General features: G+C 40.6%; 1 protein-coding gene across 4 annotated transcripts in view; it reads left to right on the top strand.

The window, feature by feature from the left end:
- Nucleotides 1-5,572, top strand: part of LOC105486934 (INSC spindle orientation adaptor protein) — a 139,184-nt gene extending 133,612 nt beyond the window's left edge. For 3 of the 4 annotated variants that reach the window (XM_011750079.2, XM_071075052.1, XM_011750081.2), the window contains one exon: nt 4,295-5,572. In XM_011750079.2, coding sequence (XP_011748381.1) covers nt 4,295-4,423 — 129 coding nt within the window. In that variant the 3' untranslated portion in view covers nt 4,424-5,572. The remainder of the gene's footprint in view (nt 1-4,294) is intronic. The other variant, XM_071075051.1, reaches the window with a different exon arrangement.
- Nucleotides 5,573-13,457: the final 7,885 nt, after the last annotated feature.

Below are 13,457 nucleotides of genomic sequence, written 5' to 3'. Positions count from 1 at the left end.
GGCTTTTATTTTGGTATGTTCAAGGCAATCTTAATCTTCTTGTGCCTTTGGTGGTCTGGTGAAGCTTACAGACCCCTTTTCAGAATAATCTTTTAAATGCAAAAATAAAAATAAAATGTATAGAATTAAAACCAAAACCAATTATATTTAAAATTATTAATAATATGTGATATATTAATATATTTGCTTTTTAGCCAACATATTAAATAAGACCTAGCAGTAAGTCTAGTAAGTATTGTCATCTTGACTTGTGCAGACCATAAATGGTATTTGAAAATATTTTCAACAACTTTCATGGGCTGTGAAAGTATCTGTAATTTCTACTGGGAAATCACAAGTCACAGGGATTGCGAAGATGCCATGGTTTGTTGCTGCATTCACATTGCAATAGAAGGAAATGCTAAGTTTCAGTTACAGGTTGGTGAAAATAAAGATGTAACTTTTTCTCATTCAAATTCACAGATCCTCTTAATTCCACCTGTTCTAGCAAGTGAAGTGAGAGGAAATTAACATGTAATGATTGACCCCAACTACCACTGCCTGACTCTGAATAGACCCTGAGGAAATGTTGGTAGCATTGAAAGCACTTGGGAAACTATAAAGCTCCATTCAAATATGAGGGCTTGTGATTATTACTGCTATCATTTTTATTAGTGTGAAGGAGAGTACACAGAAGAGCTTGGCTACTATCTTTAATCACTTTAAGGACTTTCAAGCCAAAAAGGGATTATATTTGTTCTGTGGATGAGTTGGTGGATGCTGAAGAGAACCCCTCCCTCCCTAATCCATTCTCCGTGTGGCTTCTGAGTTAATTTTCCTAATGACAGTTTATAATCATGACACTTTCATGAAATCTCCATCGAACCTTTTCATGGTTCCCCATTATTTCTGGGCCACTGTCCGTCTGTTCAGCCCTTCTCAGTCTGGCTCCGACCATCCCTAGGGCCTGCAGACCTCCCACTGTCTCCAGGCCCTGTCCACCTGGGTTAAGCCAGAGCACCCTGAACTGTGTGCCTTGACCCTTGCTCCCAGCAAATGTTTTCTCTATAACTCTGTTTATTAAAATTCTGCCAATCCTTCCAAGCTTAGATGTAAATCTCTCTCCTTCACAAAATTTTCCAGGAGCTCTGTGTGGTGCAAAGCCAGAGAATAAACAGCATGAACCTGAGCCTCCTGTCTTGGATTTTGTTTCACTCAGTCCAAGGCAGGTTCCATTATCTTTGTCCCAGGTGTTGTAAGGGGAGGCTCTTGGAATTCAGACACAGGCCTGCCTGATTCTAGAGGCCTGCACTTTTCAACCAGACCATCTTGTTCCAAGCCATGCTCTTTCTCTCCCCATCTCTTATGGCACTGGTCTCCAGCATTGACTCATGGAGGAGGATTTGTATTTTTCTCCCTCTAGCCTGGAACCTTCCCAGGGCAGGGGACTTTTTCCAACTTTTTGTATATCCATGGGACGTTGAGTTTGGTGACTATGTATTAATTGACTTGGGGACTGATAGACTTGCTTCCCCTTTTCCTAGCTCCCAGTCTTGGGAGTGTCCATAGTTTGTCCCTAGGAATGTTCCAACATTTGAGTGTGGTCTCCTGGCTGGTGAGATTCACTTGGAGTCTAGCCTGGCAGGTGGAGTTAGAAGCCACCATTCCTGTTCTTCCCCAAGACCTTTCCAGCTTCAAAGGCTCCCTCCAGGTGGAGGGAGGAAGGTTCACTTATTGTCTCCCCTGTCTGGGAAGGTGGCAGTGCAGATCATCTCTCCCAAACAGAATGGTTTTTTCCCGAATGAAGCAGCTGTCAGTAGGTTGCCAGGCTTGTTTAATGCTTGGGTGCTTTCAGGCTATCTGGGAATGAGATTCTAGGATGACTAGCTGTTTAACCCTCCCAGAGAAGCAGAGGCTGAGAGAAGGGTTGGCAAGGGTGCAGGGTCCTTTGAGGCTGCTGCACACTGAGGAGGGGGTGCTCTGAGCTATGGTAGGGTTCATGTCCTGTAGACTTTCTGGGGACCGTGGGGAGGTAAGGGTGTCTCTTCTCTCTCTCTTGTTCTCTGCTGTGTTTTGGTTTCTGCTTTGCTCTCTTTCTAGGGTTTGCCTTCTCAGCAGTTTCTCTTTCTCCTTTCCCTCCCTCCCCTCTTTTTATCACCATAACTCCTTTCTGTCCCTCTCTACTCCTTCCTTTTTCTCTCTGCCTCCTTACCTCACCCTACCTCTCTCCTATTATCTCCCCTCCTCCTAAGGGCTCTCTCTTTTATTTTCTTTGCCACGATTTCTCTTTTTTTCTCCATCTCTTTTTTATACTTGGTCTTTTTTCTCCACCAAGTTCATCTCTGTCTGTTTTAATATTTCCTTCTTGTTCTTTTTTCTCTGTTGTCTCTTTTTCTCTGTTTTTTTTTTTGTTTTTTTTGGCTATTTCCCTTTTCTGTCTTATTTGCTCTCTTGATAAGTCTATGTTCTATTTCTCTGTGTTTCCTTGTCTCCCTTCTTGCTTTATTTTTTATCCCTAATGATGCGAAAATGCACTGGTGGCCTTATTTCTTCATCTTCAGAAAATCCCTGATTCTGTTTTCATGGTGAAAACTCAAGGGCAATGGGGTTATCTTTCCCTGTTGGAGCCAAGAAGAATCAGAAAGTGCTATGAAGTTTACCCTCGTTAGCCCATGGGGTAAACCATGCCCCATGAGAGTCAAGATGTGCTAGTTGGAGGCAGTTCTGGGGAGTCTACTTCCCATTGCTAGAGTCACAGACCCTGCTCATTAATGCACAGAGACACACGCTCCTTCTCTTTGACCCTGCCTGGACATGACAGCACCTGTGACTCCCAGCAACCAGCTCAAACTATCCTCTCTTTTCACTTTGTTGGCCTGATTTCTCAGCAACAGGCTACCTGCCATGTCCAGGTAATGAGCGGTATCCCTGCCTTATGCTCAATATAACCTTGTATCCTGGGGTTGCAGCATCCTACCTGTGTGTGTAGGTCTGAGTGCCCTGGAGTCGGACTCCTGTGTGATGTCTGGAAGGCCACTTTCCCCCTCTGAGCCCTAGTTTCCTTATTTCCAAAATGGAGATCATGACACTTAGCTTGCAACATCATGTAGGGATTAAGTGAGGTGCTATGGGGAGATCCTCAGTGTTTGCATTCCCTCCTTCTTTGCTTCTTTTGCCATTCTAGATATTCCCCCACTATTTTTGCTTCCAGAGGTGGGAGAAGAGAGGTACCTTGTTCCCTGCTGTGTATATGCCCAGGAAGAGGGAAGAAATTAATATTTATTAAGCACAACATGCATTGCCTCAGTTAACTGGTAAACAGGTCTAGGTAGGTGCACAGCTCACATTTAGTTTCAGGTTGCACTATCAGCAGATCTCAGTATTAAAGCACTTTGTTTATTCATTTCTTTTCAGTCAACATTTGTTGAGCCCTGTGCCAACCTCTGTGTTGTCTGCTACAGATACAGAGAAATAGAAAACAAGATCCTTACTCTTGAGGAGCTCAGAGTCTAGTGTGAGAGATAAATACCTAAAAGCTAGTTACAGTCAAGTGTGAGAAACTTGAGGTCCGCCCAGGGGCCCTGGTTGCACAGAGGAGGGAGGGATGGACTGTCTCTGCTTCAGGGTAATTGGGGAAGGCTTCGTGGGGGAGGTAACGATAGGCAAGAGCAGGAAGTCACTTAAAGTCACAAGTAAGAGTATGAGCAAGGAGGAGGGGGTATAGCTCAGAAGTAGAGCATTGGATTGCAGATTAAGAATATGAGCAAGGACACATGGACATAAAACAGAAATAGTATAGTCATTGCTTATTGTGTGGGGAGCTGGGGAATGATTTTATTCTGCCAGCACCTCTCTTTCCTGTTCATCCCCCTTGCCAGATGTTGAATTTCTCAGTAGCAGAATTCTTATCTACTTTTACAATATGTTCTCCCTCTCTTTTCTTCTTTTTTCCATAGTGCTTTCCATAGGACCTTGCTGAATTTATGGATGAATGAATAGTTCTTGCTATTCTAAGTTTACTTTAGGGATCTGGAAACAGTAAAGACCATTACTAAGATTATTAACAGCTTTCAGATGACATCTATCTTAGTGATCAAGGTGTAAATAAAGCCAGGTGAACAAGAGATGTGGTTGCTATGTTGACCAGGGGACCAAGATGGTCGCTGGGGTGCCAAGTGGCCAACATGATGATCAGCCCAAATTGTCTGGTAAATGCACCACTTCCTGAAATGCACATTTCAGGGTAGGTGAAGGAAATACACGTACCTGACATGGCCCAGTCTGATATGTGTCACCTCTTCTGTCTTCTCCCCAGGCTGCTCTGCGTAGATTGGCTGGGGTCTGCCCCGAAGGCCTCCAGGACTCTGACTTTCAGCAGTTGGTCCAGCCTCGGCTTGTGGATTCCTTCTTACTCTGCAGCAACATGGAGGAGAGTTTTGTGTAGTGGGTGTGGGAGAAGAAAGACATTTGGCTGTTCTCACGCCCCCTCTGAGTACGCACCAGTGAACACACCTGAGTACACACAAGCTCTCCTCATCTTATTTATACTTATTTTTGTGTGAAATAAACAGAGGGCGAAATCTTAGAGTAACATCATCAAACAGTCTGTGGTCCTTGGGAATCTTCTTTGTTTTTTATTTTTTGACTTCTGTAGCTTTTCAGTTGCAGATGTTGAAATTCATAATGGCTAATATGACAGATTGTCATGGGTGATTCCACTTCATCTTATTTTTTCTACTCTCACTATATAATCTTGCCTCATTTTTTAAAACTTCGGAACCAGAGTATTTCAACTGCCTAGCAGAGTTTTTTTTTTTTAAGCTATATTTGCTCTTCCCAAAAATCTAACATGAATTCCATAATTGGGTAGAATATATTGGAAAAAAGTTTCTGTTTCTTCAATAAATGGAATCATATATATCCCAGATTTTCTTATTAAGTTGTGTTTTAAACTAAGTTCTTGCTTCCCAAGGTTTCATTCCCCAAAAACTTTTCCAACCATTAAAAGTACATATCGAATTGTCTTGTTTTAACAGGTGTATAAATAGGTTAAGCTCTGATTGATTTAGTGAGAAACCAAAGTGACTTTCAAAAATACTTCCAAAGGCACCAGAAACCCTGCTTCCTTTGGCTTCTTTTCTTTTGTGTGACCTCCTGTTCACCTCCTGGTGAATAGAATCTTCAGATGAGGCTTATTGAATGATTCCTCCTCAAAACTATACTTGAGAGCAGTGGTGTGCTGAAGCCAGCTCATGCCCACTCACAAGGGACAACTGTGGGAATTTCTTCCCAACTCTGCACTCAGTGACCTTGTGTTGGTAGCCATGAGCTACCCCATGAGCCCTCATGTTGAAATTGGCCATAGTGGGAGTATTTACACCACAGAAATTCGCAGATGCTATAAAGCACAGTTTTGCTTTTTTTTTTTTCCTAGAGAGCTGGTTTACCAATATTACTGCTTGAAAATATCACAAAAATCTGGGGATCCTTCTGAAAATATTAATGCCATCATATTATGATATAATTTACACGATATAATTGTGTAAAATCATGATTATAATAATGTTTCAAGAAACATTTCTTAAATTCCCAATTACTAGTTTAAGTGAGTTAATCTAATGAACCAAGTCATGGGCGAAGCATGTAATGTGCATTATCTAATTTATTCCTCACAATAATCATGTATTAATTAGTGTATTCATATATGTTATTACCTATAATCAGATTATTAAATTATTTGTCCAAGGTCACTAGCTAGTAAGTGGTGCTAGGATTTGAATCTGGCAATATCTATTACCAAAGCCTTTGTGCTGAAGTCATATGCTGTATAGAAAGGTAATGTCTAGGTCCTCCCACCTAGTGTGATGATGATGATAATTATTATGATAGAAAACCTTGTGCAACATTAACCAGGTGCCATGGATTTGTTTTATATCATTCTCGGTATAGATATTAACATTTATTACTATATACCCATTTTACAGAGAAGAAACAGAGGAAACTCATTTTACAGATGCAGCAATGGAGCTGAAGTAGCAAGAAAATGGCAGACCCTGGATTCAAACCAAGGTCTTCTGAGTCCTTATACAAAGCTTCCATTTTTAGAAATAAGGTATATATATATCACTGAGTTATGCTAAGATATTGGCAACTTTCATTATATGATATCAACAAATAACTTTTGTTAATATCATTATGATCTCATCAGAAAAGTTTTTAAATATTGGGAAGCTATCAAGTTTGGAAGCATAAATTTTGTCATTGGCAACAAACACTGTCAGTTGCTTCCCTTGAAGAGATGGACTCACTTTGTTCATTTTTGAGAAAATGTCTGCCAAACACCTCAGTCTCAATAACCACAATTTGTTGACTATTCTTTCAAGTAAAGGTAGTGTTCCATAGAAAAAGCAACTAGTTCATACAGCAGGTCAGACAATCACACAAGTACCTTTCTCTTGAAACTGACATGCATTCTGCTTTGGCATACAGTAGAAATGCCTGAAGTGCAGTTTTCGTATCACTCAGAATAGTTAAAATGGCATGTATCAGGGGTCAGAATTTAATACACTTAATAATTTTTACTGCTTCATCAAGGATATTCCTAAGTGGAATTGGCATTTTAAAAATTTAAGTGTGTGGCAGTGAAGAATACAATAACTATAAGTACAGTTTGGTGCCACTGCCTTGATCATATTAAGGTGCAATTTTACTTACCATTGCTTTTGCACCATTAGTGCAAATGTCAATAAGTGGAGAAACGTAAATAACTTCTTAGTATTTTTATAAAAATAGTTTTGACCTCACAGAGCTCCTGAATGTGTCTTAGGAATCCCCAGAGATCAGGGGCCCTACTTTGAGAATCACTGATCTAGTTTAATACTAATTTTATAGTGAGGAAACTGAGGCCTGTGTTGAGGGGAAGCACGTGATTTTTCCCCAAAGCATACAGAATGAAGACTAAATCGTAGCCTTTTGTGTTCAAGGTCAAAGTTCTGCCCATTCCTCAATATCAGGCTAGTTGGTCACTAATATCACAGAACTGGAAGAGATTAAAGGGGAGTTGCTCTTCGGATAATATATAACGTTGAACATTCCTACACTGCAACCTTTATTGTGAAAGTGCATATATATCAGCCAGGGGCCTAGTAGGAAACAGAGTTTAACTCGGGTGGTTCAAATAATAAAGTTTTAGTAAAGAGACTACTTGGAGACTTGAATGCAGAGTTAAGAGAGCTATTGAGGGATGCTAAGTCACCCAGAGACTAACCACCAAGGTAAGCCGTTACCATGCTAAGGGCAGAAGGGTCAAGTGAGATAATAGTGTTACCAAAGTCCACTGAGAGCTGCAGTTGTGGCAGAGGGGCTTATCTGGTGGGAGCCATAGGGACTCAGCTGCTGTGAGGGACATGGAGTCTGGGCAGGGAGGCAGCAGAACAGAAATACCCAGACCATCTCTTCTCACCTTCTGACCTCCTTCCAGTGCCTCCCATTGACTAGTACTCTGGTGAGAGCCAGTTATGAAATCCTCTGGAACCAGCCACTTGCGAAGAGAGCAGGTTAGAGAAGAGTAGAGATTGGATCTGGGTAAGGTTAGGATGGGGCCAAACTGAGAATAATAGCACAGGTAGAAAAGTCTACATCCTTCCTTACTCCTCTGAAAAGCAACCAGTATTACTTTGGGCCTAAAGCAAACCATCAAGTAACAGGATTTATGAGACTTGTTTTAGAGAAGGGGAAAGTAAGGGGGTTATAAGTAGAGGCAAATAATATCCCTCCTTGGAGCCTTGTTTCAGAAAGAACCAGGAAGGGTGGAGTAGGAGATGCCAGCGCCTGGAGAAAGGGAAGTAGATTGTGTCCCAGGCCTCAGAGTAAGGAAGATAGAGATATTCAGGGAACTACCTGTCCCAGGCCTTAGAGGAAGGAAGACAGAGTTATTCAGAAGCTGGTGCAGAGCTGAATCAACTGCAGCAGACTGTTAAAATCACAGGAAGTCTATAAAGAGAGGAGTCAGCATAGTTGATGGTTCCTAGACATGGGACCAAAGGCTGTGGCCAGAAGTGTGCTCCAGGGAAAGGTAGAAGAGCCTCCACCTTCCACACCAGCCCTTGACTCTGCCCCATGGTTTTCCCATAGTAACTTTCACTCTGCTGACTCTCTACCTACACTCTGTACAAGACAACTACTATACTGGGCAGGACATTGACCAGCTATGTGGCCTTAGGCTTTCATGATTCAGGCCATGGGCATAAAGTCCTCACTAGTCAGGTGCAGCCACAAGTTAGCTCACGTCACACAGATCAGGTTGGAATGGGGGTGGCTGACTGATTAAAAGTCAGGATTTTCTTGGCCTAAAGCACACATATTGCCTGCAATCTTCCTTTATCTCTAGGCCCTAGGATGGGATTAAGGCTGGAACTGGGTTTTCAGGAAGCCCACAGGTTGAGTAGAGTCTACATCTATATACTGTGTCTAGATGGGGAAATCTGGACACCCAGATTCTTTAGGATACGTGGGCAGCATGCTATGGAGAAAGAGTCACCACCAGTTGGAATCAGGAGGATTCCTCCAAGAGTTAAAAATTCTAGCTCTACTACTTTATTGTTGTTGACTTTGGACAGGGCTTTGTACCTCTATGAGTTTCTGTTCTCTCATCTGTAAAGTAGGGATAATACTCCTGCCTGATCTCCCTCTTAGGGTTAGGATTAAGATTAGGGAAGATCATTTGTATGGAAGTTCTTAGTAAACTATAAAGTTCTGTGCAAATGTAAGTTGTTGTCATCATCATTACTGTCATCATTTTGGAAAGGACTCTATAGATGACCCAGTACTTCACTTTTGTTATGCTGGGTCCCCTTGACGGTATCCCTTCTAACAGAATTCTTCATTATTGCTCTCACATCTCCACTGAATGTCTTTACTTTCTCTATTATTTGACAGTCCTCAGGATCATGAAGTTTCACCCTATATGAAGCCATAATCTGAAAATTCATCTGTTTGTCCTAGCGTTGGTGTCTATCTCTTGGCATGTTATCTGTTCAACAAAAGAAATTACTCCAAATTTAGTGGCTTAAAACAATGACAACTACAACAACAGCAACAACAGTAACAACAACAACAAATTTATTCTTATATTTCCTGTGGGTCAGATTTTCAGAAATAGCTTAGCTGAGTGGATATGGCTCAGGATTTCTCATAAGTTTCTAATGAAGATGTTGAAAGCATTCACAGAATGGCAGAGCAAGGGCTCCCAAAGTCTGCTTCTCCGTAAAAGCAATGAGAACACTGTTTAAGATTGTAAAAATCAATTTTTTTCAGAACTTTGAAAATTAATTAAAGGCTTGCAATAATCCAAGGAGTTCTAAAGAAAAAGGCCTGAATCTCTGTAAGAACAGTGAGCTTTGTAGTGTTTAACCTGTCTCATTCTCATACCTCTCTCCCTAGCTCCAGGGTATTCTTAAAGACCAGCAGCCTCAAAACTACAATAGCTGTAAAAACCAGCAGCATAGCACACCAACATGGCACATGTATACATATGTAACAAACCCGCACGTTGTGCACATGTACCCCAGAATTTAAAGTGTAATAATAATAACAATAATAATAATAAAAAGAAAAGCAGCAGCATAGCAGCTCCTGGAAGAAGCAAAATGAGTTTGGAGTTTCTGCAAAAACTCCAACTAGACATCCATACACAAAAGAAATCCAACTGGAAAGCTACATTATGCCAAACACAAAAATTAACAGAAAATGCATCATAGACCTAAGTATAAGAGCTAACACTATACAACTCTTTGAAGTAAACATAGGTGTAAATCTTTATAATCTTGGGTTAGACAATGGTTTCTTGGCTATGATATCTAAAGCAAAAGTGACAAAAGAACAAATAGATAAATTATATTTCACCAAAATTAAGAACTTTTGTGCTTCAAAGATCACCACTAAGAAAGTGAAAAGGCAACTCATGGAATAGGCAAAAATATCTTCAAGTCGTGTATCTGATAAGGGGTTGATATCAGATACAATGAATTATTATAATTCAACAATAAAAACACAACCCAATTAATAGCTGGACAAAGGATTTGAATAGATATCTCTCCAAAGGAGACATACAAATGGTCAAAACGTATGTAAAAGATGCTCATATCATGAGTCATTAGGGAATGCAAACCAAAATTGCAATGGGATACCACTTCATACTGGCTAGGATTGCTAAAATGAAGAAAATACAATAACAAGTATTGGTAAGGATATAGAGAAATTATAATCTTCGTACATTGCTGGTGGGATGGTAAAATAATACAGCCACTTGGAAAACATTCTGTTAGTTCCTCAAAATATTGAACATAAAGTTACCATATGGCCCAGCAATTCCACTCATGGTATATGTTCAAAAGAAATGAAAACGTTCACACAAAAACTTGTACACTAAGGTTCGTAATAGCATCACTCATAGTTGCCCCAAAGTAGAAACAACTCAAATGTCCATTAGCTGATAACTAGTCTTTAAAAATGTGATAAACCGTACAATGGAATATTATTTGGCAATAAAAAAATGAGGCATTTATGTAGGCTACAACAGTGATTAACGTTGAACACATTATGCTAAGTGAAAGAAACTAGTACAAAAGGCAACATATTGTACTGTTCCAAATATATGAGATGTACGGAGTAGCCAAACCTGCATGGATAGGCAGTCGATTAGTGGTTGTCAGGGGATATGGGGAGGAGGAACGTGGAGTAACTGCTAGTGAGTATGGAGTTTCTTTTTGGTGTGATGAAAATTGATGGTGAATGTTGCATAACTCTGTGAATATACTAAAAATCCAGTGAATTATACACTTTAAAAGGATGAATTTATGATATGTGAATTGTATCTCAATTAAAACTGTTACTTTTTAAAAAGGTGTTCACCAGGGCTGTGATCACATTAAGACATCAATAGGATTGGAGGATCTGCTTTCAAGGTTGCTCACTCACCTGGCTGGCAAGGTGGTGCTAGTTGGTGGTGGGAGGCCTCAGTTACTCTTCATTCAAGCCTCTCACAGGCTGCTTCAGTGTCCTTTTGACGTGGCTTTTAGCTTCCTCTAGAGTGAGTGATCCAAGAGAGATAGAGCCAGACAGAATCCATCCTTTTTATGAGCTAGCCTTAGAAGTCACTTAGATGACTTCTGACACATTTTGTTAGTTAGAAGCATGTAACTGCATCTAGCCCTCATTCAAGGAAAGGGGAATGAAGTTCCACTGTTTGAAGAGTGGATTATCAAATAATTTTCAGACATATTTTAAAACCACCACATTGATTATATTTTTAGCAAGGCTTTTCTGTCTAAAATGCTATTTTACTAGTCACATTCATGTTTTCCAAACTCTTTCTAAACTGCTCACTCAATTTCAGGAAGTCTAATGTGTCAATATCTCTGAGGTCCCAACTATCTCCCTGTGTGCCACTGCTACCAAAATGAGCATACAGAACTGAAAACAAACCCACTCCTTTTCCCTCTACTCCTCTCCACGTCTCTCACCATGCCAGCCGCCAGCTGTGGTAGAACAAAGCCAGCAATAATTGCATTTGTTAGAAGAATAAAGGTAAAGAGAAAATTACCACTGAAATATGATTTCAAAAACAACAGTTCAAAAGGGAATAAAAGGAAAATGCAACAAGCAGAAGAAAATGTACTTTCTTGCTTAATAACAATATTCCACACCCTTTGAATTTTTTTGCTTGGGATAAGGAGGGCTGGGAGCAGGAAGTGTGTAAGTCTAATTTTCTAATATAAGTTGTAGAAAAGAATAAGAAGGGAAGATCAAAGAATGAGGAAACCGAGAGCCTACTCAAAGGCATTGAGACACAAATGACACTACGTAAGCTTCCGACGTACGATCCTTCATGAGAGGACTTGCCCTAGGAAGACCTGTGGCTCTGTCATGTCTTGTCTCTGGCTATATTAAACATCAGAATAATTACTATCCCTTCAATGATACCTTTCTGTAACACCCACAAATTCATAGTGTGGAAAGATGGTGTTACACATAAAGGAAACTTTATTAACAACAAAAGAAAAGGAGGAAGAAAAGGAAATTGGACACAGAATGGAAAACTCAGGCCAAAGACTTGCAGGGTCTTTCTTTTCTTTTCTTTTCTTTTTTTAAATAATATTCAGAAAGGTGGAACCTTTGAAAGAGAAAGTTTAAATGAGGAAAGAAGGGGTGACGTCAAGCCCTGTATGAGATTTACAGTTAAAGCCCATAGCAGGTGGGAGAACGTCCTGTCCTCCCTCTCCAGGCTGTGCACCCCTAGCAGGCAGGAGACATGACTCTGTCTCAACTGATGAGACCCTCTCAAAGTCCAACCGATTTTAACAGAGCCTTGGAGTGTAGACTGGGAACTTGGTCACATCTATGACCTAGGTAAGAAGTCATAACAGGGACCCTGGGGCAAAGAATCCTATTCTGGAACACACAGAACGGGGAAGAATTGAAGGAGCCTTTCCTCAGCTCAGTGGCTCCATTTGAAATTTGCCTCAAAGTATGGAGCTAATGCTGATCATAATTATTGAGTGCCTCCTACCTGGAGTCATTTACCAAGTGTTACCTCTCATTTTCTCCTTGTGAGTTGGGTGCTATTATTGTATTTCCACACATACTCTCCATTACAGATGGGGAAGAGGCTTAGAGGGGTCAAGGAGTGTTGCCAGAACCAGAAAGTTAATGCTGATGTGGGATAGGTTCCATATCTCTTTGACTTTAGAAGCTAATTAGGAAAAAAGTAGGGACTTAACACCATACACTTATTAGCAGCTAGATGTGGCGCTGGATCTTTGTAGAGCCACTGTCCTCCGGCAAACATATCATGAAGGTCTGCTCTAGGCTCAGGAAAGAAAAATAAATATAAGTAAGTGCCAGGATTACCTCTGATTTTAGACTAGAGGGTGGCGAGTTGTAGATAAGCCAATCCCTTCAGAAAAGTATAGTGGTTAAAACTGTAGACTGTCGTGGATTTGAATCCTGGCTCTACCATTTACTAACTATATAATCTTGGGAAAGATACATACCTCCCTGTGCCTCAATTGCCTCATATGTAAAATGGGATAATGATAGTGCCTTAGGCATAGGATTGTTGTGAGAATTAAATGTGGCAATACATGGAAAAGACTTAAAATAGCGCCTAATGGCAAGTGCTCAATAAACGTGGTTACAATGAAAGTTAACTGAATCCCACTTTTGCATCTATTCAGGTTGCCTGGTCCTCCTTGACAGTGCTTTAGATGCAGGCCCATAGTGTGTTAGAAACAGAGACTATTAATCCTGTGAGGGATGCAGGGACCATCTAGGCTGAGCTCTACATCCTCCACCTAGGAAAGAAGAAACAGGCTTAAAATTACAGAGCAAATAAATGGAAAAGCTGGTACTTGGATCCAAGAAATAACAACTACTACTATCACAGCTGCCATTTTCTTGAGCACTTGTTCTGTGCCAGG

This window comes from Macaca nemestrina, chromosome 12 (genome assembly GCF_043159975.1).
Source record: "Macaca nemestrina isolate mMacNem1 chromosome 12, mMacNem.hap1, whole genome shotgun sequence".
Lineage (NCBI taxonomy): Eukaryota > Metazoa > Chordata > Mammalia > Primates > Cercopithecidae > Macaca > Macaca nemestrina.
This window is presented reverse-complemented; position numbering and strand designations above follow the sequence as displayed.